The sequence below is a fragment of the Dryas octopetala genome, chromosome 5, assembly GCF_963921425.1.
Source record: "Dryas octopetala chromosome 5, drDryOcto1.1, whole genome shotgun sequence".
Classification (NCBI taxonomy): domain Eukaryota; kingdom Viridiplantae; phylum Streptophyta; class Magnoliopsida; order Rosales; family Rosaceae; genus Dryas; species Dryas octopetala.
Window position 1 is genome coordinate 12870145 of NC_141370.1, and position 14098 is coordinate 12884242.

Below are 14098 nucleotides of genomic sequence, written 5' to 3' on the forward strand. Positions count from 1 at the left end.
TTGAACAAATGGCAAGGTTTTAGTGGTGGTCTTGCCACTCAAGATGATGAGTTGGCAATCAACTCCCTACACAATTTTTTCTCAACCGGAAGAAGAGTCCACGTGTAAAGTAAAATACTTTACATGTAAAAAGCTAAGAAGTTTAAAAAGCCTTATCTTGAAATGCCAACAACACTCTCTCAACTAGTGGTGAGTTTTTTAACTGACCAAACCGAAATACCGACACCGAACCGATCGGTTCGGTATTTTTCTGAGAATTTTCCGCATCGGTTGATAACCGAACCGCCTATACTTGGCGTCGAAACGGTTTTTGTCTCTCCCTCCCGACAATTACTGAGACCGAACCGACCTACATATGGTGATGAGTTTGGTGTTGGCGGGGCTCGCTAGCCATTAAAAAGTTTTAAGGAAGGAGGAGAACCAAAGGAGAAAAGAAGAAAAGAGAAAGAGAAAAAAAAAAAAAAAAAAAGGAGAAAAGAAGGAAAGAGAAGAAGAAGAAAAACACGGGAGGAGACAAAGTGGTCTAAAGAAAGGGAAAAGGGAGGAAAAGTAGAAAAAAAAAAAAAAGAATAAAAAAGGGAAAAGGCAAAAGTTGCCTAAGTAGGACATAAAAAAAAAAAAAAAAAAAAAAAAAAAAAAAAAAAAAAAAAATAGGTTTTGTCTTGCGTTGTGCACTTTTTAGGAAAGCTCACAAACCTTATCACTAAACCTTTCTTGGAGGAGTCTACATCATCAACCTCTTCACCACAAACCAGGCGCACCACCACCTCCACTTCCTCCACCACCATCGACCACCAACCCAGCACCACAACGGCACCACCTCCACCCATCGTCGTCGCCTCTCTCTCCCACTCTTGCTACCATCTGACTTTCTCTCTGTCCTTCTCTTTCTCTCTCAACCGAAACTGACTGCCACCGACCAAGACTAACCGAAACCGAAATAGTCGGTACCCGACAGACGGCGGTACAGTGGCGGCTTCATTTTGTGGCATTCGGCCGGCGTTAGTTCGGTGGTCGGTTCTGGCCAATTGGTTCGGTTACCGAACCCACCCTTACTCTCAACTCTCTCTTTCTTCTTCTTCTTCAAATTATTTTCAAGAAAGAGAGCTTGTTTTACTCTCTGGTAAAGTGGTATAGAAAATTAGAAACACAATAAGTAAGCAACTAGTACAAGTCTATTACCAACACTATTTTATTCAGAAACACACCAAAACTAAACAAATTTGTTTTTTAAATAATCTATAACTCAATAAAGTTTGAAGATAAAACCAAAAGCAATCCATTACATCAAACAACTTTTTGTACAATCTAATTTATAAATGTTATGTCAATTGGAAAAGAATAGTTGAAGAAAAACTTAAGGAAATAGTATTTTCTTAAAAGAAAAATACTTATTGCCCGTAACTATTTTTTCTCAACTTCTGTTTTGCAATGGCATCAATTCAATGGCGGATCTAGGGGGTCATGGTGTAAAAGTTCAAAAAAAAATTGGACGAACGATAGTACTTTCAATTTAGGATGAATTAGGAATTTGAGAGTTTACTTGAAATTAATGGTTGGCATGGACCGGGGTTAATAGGGTTTTTCTTTTTTCTTTATTATTTATTTTTTATTTTAAGTAGAAAAAATTGGGCAAAAGTTTTGAGAAGATATATGCATGTTATGCTTGTCACATTATAACCCTTACGGTTACGAAGAATGCAAATCAGCAAAAGGTCCTACATTTAACTAGACTGGACTTGACTTGGACCGCTTGAAGTTAGGTTCTTCTGTTGACTTGACTTGGACCACCCATTCAATAAGAAGCGGGTACACGTGAATCACATGATACTAGAGGTGTCAAACGGGCCGGCTCAGTCCGTTTTAGTTGAGCCCATCGTGCTTTCGTACCGTGTTCGGGTCGGCCCATATAGTTAAGACCTAAGCCCGGTACGGCCCATGACTTGTGGGTCATTCGTGCTGGTGCCGTGCCTTAAACGGGCCGGCCCACGGACCTTTTTTTTATTTTTATTTTTTATGGTGATAAAACTAATATTATGATATTTTTTCTTATTTATAATTAAATATTAACATTATTTTACATAAAAAATTGAATATTTTTATTGAAAAATTCTCAAAAAATGTAAAAAACAATGTTAAAATAGTCGTGCCTAATTCGGGCTCATTTCTTGCCCGTGCTTGTGCCGTGCTTGGCTCGTATCGTGCTCGTGCCGTGCCGTGCCCGATGGGCTAAAAACTTTGGCCCAGCCCGGCCCATTTAATCACACCGTGCCTTGCCGTGCCTATTTTAATCGTACCGTGCCATATCGTACTCGGGCCGACTCAACCTATTTGACACCTCTATATGATACAGTCAAGAACCATAAGATTTTCATGAAGCAGGAAGAAACAAATTGATGTTTTCAATCAGTGCTTGGAAAATTCTATACAAAGATCCGAATTTCTTCTTTTAATTTCTATTTTCTCTCCAGACCAGTTTGTCATTCATCACTTCTAAATCCAATTGCTTCAAATTTCGCACTGCATTCCATTTTAAACTAAATACAAGTACACAGAATAAGTGGGAGCGGGAATCAAGCATCCCTCGGAGACCACATTTACCATTTACTGAAATGAAAAAAGAATGCTACCTGGATATAACATCTTAGTAAGTACATCATCAATCTCCAATAATTTGGCAATTTGATTTTACAGCTAAGAGTTCAATCAAAGAAACCCAACCCCACGGACCACAACCGAAAAAATACCCATAGTGCCTGCCTACTATTATATCAGCAGCACTGGTACACGTCAAACCCATCATCATCATCATCCTCCCATCCTCTAAGGCGGGGGAGGGGGGGGGGACTAGGCAGGCCCAAAATCCCTACCACCTGCCATTTATGCAATGCAACCTTCAATGGGAAAACCAGCACAGCTATCTATAGATTCTCAACAAAATCTCAATCAATACTAGACACGCACCTACCGGTGCAAATAGATGCTGCAAAAGGTAACCAAAAATCTTTATTCCTGAACAACTGCTTCTTCAACCTGCAGTGCTTTGCTGGAATCCAAGTCAAGCAGATCTTTTTCTAGCTCCTCACGATGAAGCTGAGTTCCCACTAGATGTCTGTTTAGCCACATATATTTGCTTCATCTTAGAAGATGGAAAGCTCTTTTCAGCACCTAAAGACTGATTCCTTCCTTGGAACCCCATTCTTCGATGGGACCACTCACCCCCTGAACTATTTTTCTGAGAACCCCCACCTCTCTGATAATAAGATGAATGGCCATACTGCTGGTTAGAAATATTATTATTCTTGTGCACAGAAGACTGAGACTTGGCATTAGAACTTGCATTATTTCCACTAACGCTGCCACTGAGATTCTGATCAGCATCAGCCTTAGCATCTACAGTAGGGCCTACAGATGAGCTCTTAGCAACATTCTGTGTTGAAGCCCCAGTGCTGCAGGAGCTTGCAGGTTCTACTAACCCCAGTTCATCTGGAAATCGCGTGACAGCAGCATCATTCACCACAGGAAAATTCCGACTGTTTTCAAAAGCTGTAGAAGTTTGGGACTCAGGGAACCTGTTGGCAGTTAATGATTGGTCCACAGGACCATGGCTAAATTTAGAAGGAAGTATACCATCCGCCTGCTGCTGCAATGGCATTGATAGAGGAACAGACTGAAGAGGTGATGCAGGAACATGTGGCCAACGAGCTTGAACTGACATGTCAGGAGAGGACTGGGCACAACAATTTTTACCCAATGGTTAGTTTATGCCAAAAAAGAAGAGTAATGTTAAATGTTCACCAACCAAATAGCAATACATTGAAAATTATGTACTATTTTCGGAGAGAGACAGAACTCTTCCCCAGAAAAAATGATGCAGTAAAACCTTAAAACCACTGGAAAAATAAAACAAATAACCTGGGGGGGGGGGGGGGGATAGTTTAGGTAAACAGATTGAATTTTACCTGGAAAGGAGAAACATCGAACATGGCCAAAGGTGAAGCCATAGGAAGGAGCGGTGACCCAGGGGCCAAATGCTGGATCGGAGTGGGCATGTTTGCAGGGTTGCGCTGTGCAGATACCATATTCATATTGTTCATGTTTATCTCCCCCTCACCAACACCCATGGCAGAAGATGCAGGATTGTGCTTCCAATCAGGTTGCTTTCCTGATGGGATATAGGCAGTACCCATGAAACTCAAGCCAACTTGTCCAAATTGTCCAACAGGTGCAAAATGGTTATAGACAACCATGTGTGGAGGCCCTTGAACACCTGGTATGCCTCCAGCTGGACTGATAAAAGGACCAGTAAAACCTGCATGAGGACCATAGAATGAATCTACCCCAGAATGGCATTGCTGCCAAGTCCCAAGTGGTGCTGAAGCAGCTGCACTACTCTTTTGGGATTGTGTTTGGGTGGTAGATGCAGAATCATCATGCGGTCCAAAAGCAAAAACAGGGCCCCCCATCATGGGATTCATCTCATAGAAGGGAAAATGGGAAGGTGGACCACCAGGGAAATGCGGAAGCATTTGGCTTGAAGAATTCTGAGGACTTGGCAAGGGCGGCCATAACGAAATTGGTGGGGTCTCAACAGATAGATCTGCTGGAAGGGAAACACTAAGAGACTCTTCGGCCCTTGATTGACTGGCTAATTGCTGATCACCAACTGCACCTACAAAAGATTAAAAATCACTCTAATGTGATGAAAACCATTAAAAGGAGAAAAACAAGGCTCATTACTATAGCAGAAAAGATTATTCACACCTGCTGTTATCCCATCAATATCAGCACCTTCAACACTCTTGGGAAGGGAGGCCACAACAAAATTGGTTATGAGGAAATTATTCTGACTTGGTAAGGGTGGCCGTAATGAATTTGGTGGGGTTTCAACAGATAGATCTGCTGGAAGGGAAACCTTGTGAGACTGTTTGACCCTTGATTGACTGGGTAATTGCTGATCACCAGCTCCACCTATCAAAGATCAAAGGTCACTTTAATATGATACTAATCATTAGAAGGAGGAAAGCAAGGCTCAATACTAAAGCAGAAAAATTATTTGCACCTGCTGTTATCCCATCAATATCAGCACCTCCAAAACTCTTGGTATCTGCAACAGAGACAGAGCAAGCACCCAAACCACTCCCAACAATTTCATCACTACTGATAGCTGCAACAGCAACAGCTGAAGCAGCAGCTTCAGCTTCACAATCTTCCAAATGAACACAAGATTCAGTGCTGTGTTTCTCTTTCTCAAAGAGAAGATTACAATCATTCTCAGCTGCAGAAAGATTGTGGGAGAGTTGCATGTCTAACCGAGATGGTCCTGGTGGGCCAATTCCATGTGAAACAGCACGGGTGCTAGGAGGGAGTATTGTTGGAGATGTGACTGCACCTGAATATGAAGGGATAAATCCAATCAGAAATGATGTGATTGCAACTTTTGGTAAACTGTCAGAGTTATTTTATATGCTCACCGAATTGAATTTTCTCGCCAGCAAGCAGGGAATTGATTGGATTTGCAGCAGAAGAAAATGACTTATCCTTTGCCAAGATGGATGATGATGGCATGCTGGACTCACAAACTGAGCTAGTAAGATCTCCAACAGAAGCACGAGAATCAAATTGTCCAGGCTTCATAGCCTCATCAAGTTGGGTCTGAGTCAAGGCCATAACCTGCCAGATGTAGTTAATTAGTTGCAAACTCTTAGCAGCATACAAAAAAGAAAGAGTGTGCAAGTACACAACTGAAAAATATTTCTGCATAATTAGATTGAATTACATCAAGGTTTAATGATCTACATTTTTCAATTTCAAGCAACAAATGATATGAGACTGGCTCCCCCACCCCAAACAAAAGATAAAAAGAAAGGATCTCTTGAGCTTCCAATGCTCTGTATTATGTTGGCTCTTCCATCTATAAAATCAACCGACACATATATGCCAAAAACAAGAGTGCAACAAATCTGCATATATACTATATAAATATATATATGGAGGGAGAGAGGGAGAGAGGGAGAGAGGGAGAGAGAGAGAGAGAGAGAGAGAGAGAGAGAGAGAGAGAGAGAGAGATTTTCTAATAAGGACATGTTCTGCACCCATTAAATTAGATATGGACGATTGAAATGCATTGAGATGCATCTCGCCCACTATGCATCTCAGTCATCCATATCTAATCTAACAGCTGAAAAACATAGCAAACTTATTAACTTCATTAACTTGAATAAATTAATAATTCTATATAGAGAACAGTGCTATATGCATATAATATTTCATGAACATAGCTAAATTGATTCCCCGAGCTAACCAAAAGAGCAAATCCTAACACACCTAAGTCATCAATATAACAATATGAGCGCATCATGAACAAACTCATCAACTTCAGTCGCACAAGATGAATCTGTTATTTTAAATTTCTATACTCAAGGACAAGTAACTAATTGAAGCCCTAGAAAGTAAGCAGCAGATATGCACAGACAGCATAACAACAAAGAAGAATAGGGGAGTTAACACAAAAGTGGAATCACCTAAACTGTTCCCAAATTGAAGTATTGAACCACCCAAAAGGTGACATTAAATTCTAGAAGCAAAGAATATTGTCCCAGGAAAAATCAAAATATTAAAAAAATAAACAGGTGCTTCTATTTCCACACTTCCTAGGTTCTATAATTCCCATTTTACCTTTATTCACCTTTTTTTTTTTTTAAAGAAAAAACCATTGGAAGAAAAAAAAATGGACAAAAACGGCACCTCCCCCCCATCATCACCCCCAGCCATGATGCGCTACTGCCATGGCACGACAGTATGCCAAGCATTGGTAAATTTGCCATGGTGTGACAGCATGCCTGACGATGGAAAATCTGTCAGGTCAGTAAATTTTTGTAATTTAAAAAAATGGGTGAGTTGGGGTTAAATGAAAGCACATGAAATTTATCAGTGAGGGGGATGACAAAAGAAACTTTTTTTGGTAGAATTAGAAACACCCAATATGAATCATGAAAGCAACACGTCAATCTGAACTCCACATCACATTTTCTAACAGAAAATCATTCAGAATTAAAATGAAAAAACTGTAGGAGACAATACAAAGACAAGATCTAGAACATAATTGCTTTGCACACCTGTTGATTAATCCGTGAATTACCCCATGAGCCTAAAGATGCTTGAACATTATCCAGGACCTTATTCTTGTTGTCAAGAATCAAGCCCCGCCCAAGATTCTTTACACTATTTGATACTACAGGAAGGGAGCTTGAGTGGTGTGACCTGTAGAGAAAAATAAAATGATTAGAAATCTATGTATAAGTTATTGGGGCATTACTTCAAGAGAGCAAATACCTGATTGTTTGGGATCTAATATCAGCCTGGGCATCACTTTTCACAGCAGGAGTACCGATCGGAGCTAACGGTTGAGACGCAACAGTAGTGTTAATTCCAGTTGATACTTCAATATTTGCCAATCCACGTCCCTCAGTGGCAACAAAATCAGAGTGAATGCTGTTTCCTGCTTCTCCATTTGTCACTGCAGAACTTTTACCTGAGTTGGCAGAGGCAATAGTACTTTTTGAAGTAGAACGAGGTTTCCGTGGCACCTGGAAAAGTCAACAAATAAATGCAATTAAGCAACCCTATTTCATATCAATGCAAGGCAGAAAACAGACTGAAACACCACATGCTGTAATACCTTTGAGAGACGAGACTTCGCCTTGATTTCTTTTTCTCTCTGTTCACGCCGATCATTCAGCATTTGCCTCTTCGACCTCACTTCAATGAAATCATCTTCATCACTAGGAGCCTCTATGCCAGGTTGCTCAAAAACACGCACAACGCCACTTTGCAGAGGAGCATAAGCATCATCTTCTGAATGAATATTTCTTTTAAGGTTTCCCTCTCCAGATTGTGGGATATTCTGACCCTTTGTCAAGGCATCTTTTCCAGGTCTCTTTTCCGCCCTGCCTCCAGACTCTATTTCTTGTGAACTAATTGGACCAGGGTTCAAGCCATCTGATTCTGACATTTGTTTTGATAGTTTATTTGGCATGACAACCTTCCTAGGCCCGCTTCTTACAGCAAGTCCCAAACCCCTCCCAGGGACATGAGATTTCTCTTCCGGTCCCATGGGGTTGGATGATACCGAACCTGTAGATTGCCTCTTATCAGCACTCGCTCGAACTCGAAACTCAGTACGCTGCATATTACGTCGAGGCCTCCTCTGAAACCCACTAGATTCAAAGTGGGTATGCTCAGGAACTGGAAATGATCTTGGGCCAGAATTTTTAACTGTAAATACAAATTTTTTCCCTCTACCACCAGATACTGGGCCATGAGCCCTTGGCCCGCTTAAATCTTTATCTTTGATAACTGACTGAGATGGTGCTGCTCCAGTTTGAGGCTGACCTACAGATTCCCTAGTACCAGCAAAAGCACTGAAGTTTTTCCCAACCGAATTACGGTGTGCCTGGTCTTCAGCTTGAAAAACTGACTCAGACCTTGAACTGCTATCACCAATACAGGATATTGCTGGACCCCGCTGCACCATAACAGAGGTTCCAACACTTTCTCCTGCAGGCATTGAATATACCTCTTCTGATACATTCTCTTGAGATGCATCCAAGTGCCTTAAAGTACGGCCTTGTTGATTATCCACTGAAAGTGACATAATATCATTTTTTATATTTTGAGAAATTCCTTGACTGGTTTGAATAGGCAAAGGACCTCCCAGGTTCTGATTCAAAGAAAAACCTGATGGGACATTGGGCTGAACAAAAGACATTGATTGAGGAGCCAATGGAAGCACTCCCTGGGATATAGAAGATGTATACCTAAGCTGACCAAACTGGAAGAGAGGAGGCTGTGATGGGTGCATGTGGGTGAGAGAAGGACCCACCTGAGGATGCAGAGGAAGAGGCATCTGTATAGAGCCAATTTGTATTGCTGGGACCGGAGATGGTATCAGAGATGGACCTGAAAACAGCCCAAACTGAAGCTTAACAGGTCCCTCAGTCTGATTAGGAACAGCAGAAACTGTAGGCATGACAGCCTGACCAGACAACAAATGGGAGGTGAGGCTAACTGAAGATGCAACTGGATGCTGAGGAGATGGCCCAGAAATACTGGAAGCATCCACATGATCCACACGTTCAGTTGCAGCTGACATATGAGGGGCATTATTAGGCTGAATAACCAAATTCTGCATGGCCTTCCCAGTTTCCTGGAACATTCTTGAAGAACTACCCACACCCACGTGAGAGGAACCATCCACTGGTTGTAGGGTCTGTCCGTCAGTACGAATTCCATCAAATAAACCTTGTTCTTCAACAGTACCAGAGGAAATCTGAGGTACCACAAATGAACTTTCTTCATTCCTTGAACTTCTCTTGAACTCATCGTTTGGCATTCCAACTTCAACACCTTCATTGAAGCCTAGGACTAAGTTGTCCATCATGTCAGGAGACCCTTTGTCCTCTAAATGCATGTCTTCAAACTCCTGGGTTAGGTCAATATTCTCATCATCTCCTTCATGCACTTCGTCTTCTTCCGCGTATCCATCTTCATCCTCATCATATTCTTCTTGCTCCTGCAATTGTTCATTGTTCTCAACATCCCATTCTTCATCATCACCGGTTGAAACAGAACTCGAAGCATTCATCAAATTCTCTTTTCCAGGAGTGGTGGGTAATACAAGTGATTCGTTCTCTTGCACAGGCAGAGGAACATCTTTGCTGTCCCCTGGGGCAGATAACACTGAAGAATCTCTGGATTCATCCAAGTCATCATGAGAAAGATGAGTTGGAGAACTAGGGGGGCTAGAGACAGACAGAGAGGATTGTGAGTCGCACCTTGGGGTGGTGTTACTGTCCAGTTTCTGCTCCTCATTCCCAGTGTTTTCTTGTTTGACATCAATTATTTCAGATTTTCCAAGATTCTCTGGACGATTACTATCATACCCTGTCTGCATGGTAGGTTCACTTCTAGCTGCTTGATTGTACTGCATCTCATTTTCTAGAAAAGCTGAGGGGCCAGGACGATCAATTTCGCTCCTGTAGGAGGTTTTGTGCATAGTAGCAAGTGATGGAGGTGGAAGAACACGAGGCTGCCTCATAGAATGCCGTGACCTACTAAAGGAATAAGGTCCATCTGCATCGGAATTTGGATACGGTTCAGGATAAGGAGCATAAGGATTTCCATGAACACGGCCCTGCCCCCATCCAACATCACTAAACTTTTCGACAAGGTTATCATGGAATTCAGACCCAATCTCCATGTTTCTGTTATAATGATTCCCATCCCCGGAAAGGTTCCACCTCTGTTCCCTTAAATGAGTGATATCATCAAGGTGAGGTTCCGCAATCCCTCCTTTATGATAAGTCCTAGAAGACATGAATCCACCACCTCCATAAAACTCTTTCCTTGAATAAGCTTTCCCACCAACAGATGAATCTCTTCTGGGACTATGATGGCCATTGTCCTGGTCTTGTAGAAGTAAGCTTGAGCTGTTCCCATTCTCATATACATCTCTTCTCCATGAATTAACAGGTTTTCCTCTGTCCACAAAAGCAGAACTATCTCTAGAAAAATGAGGCCTAGAACCCATCTCAAAGGACCTGTTCAAACTTGAATCAGAAGATGCTGAGGCCGTGATCCTCTCCACCATTCTTTCACCATCCTCCCAGTCACCCATGTCCGCAGTCCTGGAGACATCTTTTTCTTTCACCATCCTATTCTCATCTGCAACATCCAAAGAATTACCACCATCCTTTACTGTTTCAGCCTGCCTCTTGGCAATCCTTTGCTCCAATTCTAAAAGCTTCTGCTTGGCAGCATGCTTCCTCCTTTCTTCCTCGATAAAAATCCTTTGTTTCTCCTCTTCCCTAGCTACTCTCTGCTCCTCAGCTCTTTGCATGGCTTCTAGTTGTTCTTGTTCTGCTCTCCATGCTGCTTCCCTAGCTTCTTCTTCCAACCTTCTCTGCCTCTCTGCCTGTTCCCTAGCCAGCCGTGCTCTCTCCTCTTCTTCTCTTCGAGCAAGCTCCAAAGCTCTTTCTTGTTCTTCAATGACCCGCTGCCGCTCCTGTTCTTGCATTTTCTGAACTCTCTCAAGTTCAGCCTCAAAAGATTCCCTAACAGGATCATGAAAATCAGTCTGTTTAATCACATCTTTCTTCTTCTTAACCACTCCAAAAAGACCCCCAGGGAAGGGATCCCGGCTGTCAAAACCAGCACCTCCAAAGTCTTTCATGAAAGGGTCCTCTACATATGGTTTTTCACTCTTGGAGAACGGGCGTTTCTCCCTACCAAAATTGAGTAGTGGATCATTCACAGGCAGCTCTTTACCACCTAAACAGTATGATGGTTTGGACACTGAGCTATTCTGTACAGCATCACCTCTGTATCTGTTGTGTTGTTCACTGCCATATCGGTCTCGTTTATTCCATTCAGTCCCTCGGCTTGCATATGAGTCCGTAACATTGTTCCAGGGTTGTCTCCCTCCATGTCTATACCCTGCATCCCTCCTTCCAAAATCATCTTGAGCATTTTCTCGAAAAGGTGTCTGACTATGCTTATTCTCATTACTTATTTCTCTGTTTAGACTTGATGGCCTTGCACCAAAACCATTTCTGTCATTTCCAACTTGAACACTAATTTCATCCTTTGGAAGAGTGGAATTTCTCCATGAGTTTCCGTCCCTTCCTTCTCTACTAGGTGTTCTAACATCTCTGCTGTACGGGTCCACCTTAGGGACTTCACTGGAAGAAACCTTTCCAGTTTCATTGTCACGCAGACCCCGCCTCTCAGAAAGGTTAGGAACTGGCTTGTGTGGTAGAACACTGATTCTGGGCATATCAAAATCTCTATCCCAGTAAGCTTCAGTCTTTGAGAATCCATGATCTCTGCCCCGGTCTGTGAAACCATGACTTGTATCGCGCTCATCATCGGCCCAATCTGATCTTGGATTCAACCGAACTAGCGGTAATGGACCCGGAAAATACTCTTCCTGCTTCCGTGCTTGCTCTGATACTCGATTACCAACCAAACCGTGACTTTCACTGCCATTCTCATTCAGACCATTGCCTGTACCACGACGAGATGACTGCAATTGGGGGCGCATGTCAACAAGCACACTAGAATGAGAACTATCCCTATGCTCATTCAGCAATTCATCACGGACAGCTTGCCTCTGTTTCTGATTCAAACCATCCTTTTGCTTTTGTGCAGGACCCGAAGCAGAAGGCAAAGCAGCCTGCAAAGATGGGAAATCCTCACCCCTCAACAACAGGGCTTTCTCCACCGGTGGATAAGCTAAACCAGCAGTAGCAAGGGGTCCCAATGAGCCAGGCCGGGCTGAAGGTGGCATATAAGCAGTGGTCCCTACACTGCCCCCCTTACTCACCCCATCAACCCCATGCAAACCCTGGTCAATTCCATCAGCTCCATTATCAGCAACCCCTTCTTTCACTTGCAAAGCAACAGGGGCAGGCTTCGTCCACCCCATACCAGACGAATTAGGCCTTGACCCATTACCCGAAACCCCTCCATTGGCCGGCCCGCCACCTGCGCCCGACAAATCAAACCTCTCATGCTCTTTGCGCAACGAAGGCAGATTCAAGGGGGGTGGAACAGAAAGCTTCGACCCAGCCTTGTGCGCACTGCGAGGCCTCGAAAGGACCACCATTCCTCCACCGCCATGACTACCGGGTCGGGCCCGATTTGCCCCGAACGAACTAGGATGCGGCGGATGATGGTGGTGGTGATGAGAAGGCTGCCCATACGATTTGTTCAGATTCACAGATACAAACTTGTTCCCGACTCCGGGATTAGCCATCTCACGCGTCCGACCCACACAATGATCCAATTAGCGGGCTCTGAATTCCGACAACGCATCAAAAACCCTAACTTCTAGCTTTCTCCCGCCCGCCCAGATATAGTCAATCACAGACTGTTCCCCTTCAAGGATCTCACAGAAAATGACTTTAATTAATCGGAACCAAACCCTAGAGAGTCTCTCTCTAACCCTGATCAATCAAAAAAATTAAATTATCACACAACAGATCTCGTACTTTGATCTAATTCACTTACAGTGCTTTGTAAACAACATGAGATTAAACCGCAATTATGATTCGGTTAGGGTTTCGTTGTGACAGAGTTAAAGAGATAAAAATGGAAATGGGAAAAGGGGGGCCGTAGGATAAGAAGCTTACCTCCGGGAGCGTAAGACAGAAAACGGCGGGGTTAACGTGCGCCGCGGAGAAACGAGGACGAAAGCGTAAGAAAGAAGAAGCCCTACTGTCACCGGAAGAGAAAAAAGAGGGAGAGAGAGGGAAAACGAAAAATGAGCTAAGCACTAGAGAGTGGAGAGAGAGAGAGGAAACTAAGGAATGGTTTTCTTGTCTTCTTGTTTGTTCCCCTTTATTTTATGGTTTTTTATATTTCGGCCGCATAAATTTTTGTGATTTTCATTACTGGCCCACCTCCACCTGAAGGCTGAAGTAATTATCCTGTTCACTTGCGCCCCCCGGATCTCGGACACGGGATAACATTAACGGTCGAGATGTTTGGACACCATTTGTTAGAACTCAGAACAAGTACTAACACTACCTCTGTACTGTTTCAAAAGATTGATACTTTTGCCCAAATGTTCAAGTGTGGATGTATCTAGAACGAACACAAAATACACAACCTTCTAAAACTGAAAACCACTTTAATGTCTTAGACTCGGTGTGAGTTTAGATGAGAAAGTTTTAAAATATTGTGAAAGTTCTATATAACTAACTTATTGAACAAGATGAAATTAAATGCTTGAGGTAGAGGTGATAGAGGTAATGATGGCGGTGACGATGGTGGTTGTAGTCTGAGTGGAGGTGGTGGCAACGATGGCAGTGATGACAACAATAACGTTTGATGATAGAGGCGACGACAAATGTTGGAGCAAGATGGTGGTGGTGGTGATCATGGATGAAAATATTTATGATATTGTCGATATATCCGTCGAGATATTCGTAATTTTATCCATCGATATTTAAACAAATATTTCTCTGATATCAGTATATGTCGAAAAAATATCAGTATATGTCGATAAAATTTCAGTATATGTCGACAAAATATC

At 42.6% G+C, this 14098-nt stretch overlaps 1 protein-coding gene across 1 annotated transcript; it reads right to left on the reverse strand.

The window, feature by feature from the left end:
- Positions 1 to 2559: 2559 nt before the first annotated feature.
- LOC147284452 (uncharacterized) lies at positions 2560 to 13331 on the reverse strand. The gene is made up of 9 exons (XM_086242855.1): positions 13194 to 13331; positions 7682 to 13007; positions 7336 to 7589; positions 7119 to 7263; positions 5475 to 5673; positions 5063 to 5392; positions 4765 to 4971; positions 3963 to 4672; positions 2560 to 3730 (listed from the first exon to the last, which is right to left on the reverse strand). Exons 2-9 carry the CDS (start codon positions 12815 to 12817, stop codon positions 3083 to 3085), a joined length of 7629 nt encoding a protein of 2542 aa, XP_086098981.1. The 5' UTR covers positions 12818 to 13007; positions 13194 to 13331; the 3' UTR covers positions 2560 to 3082.
- Between the last annotated feature and the right edge of the window lie 767 nt (positions 13332 to 14098).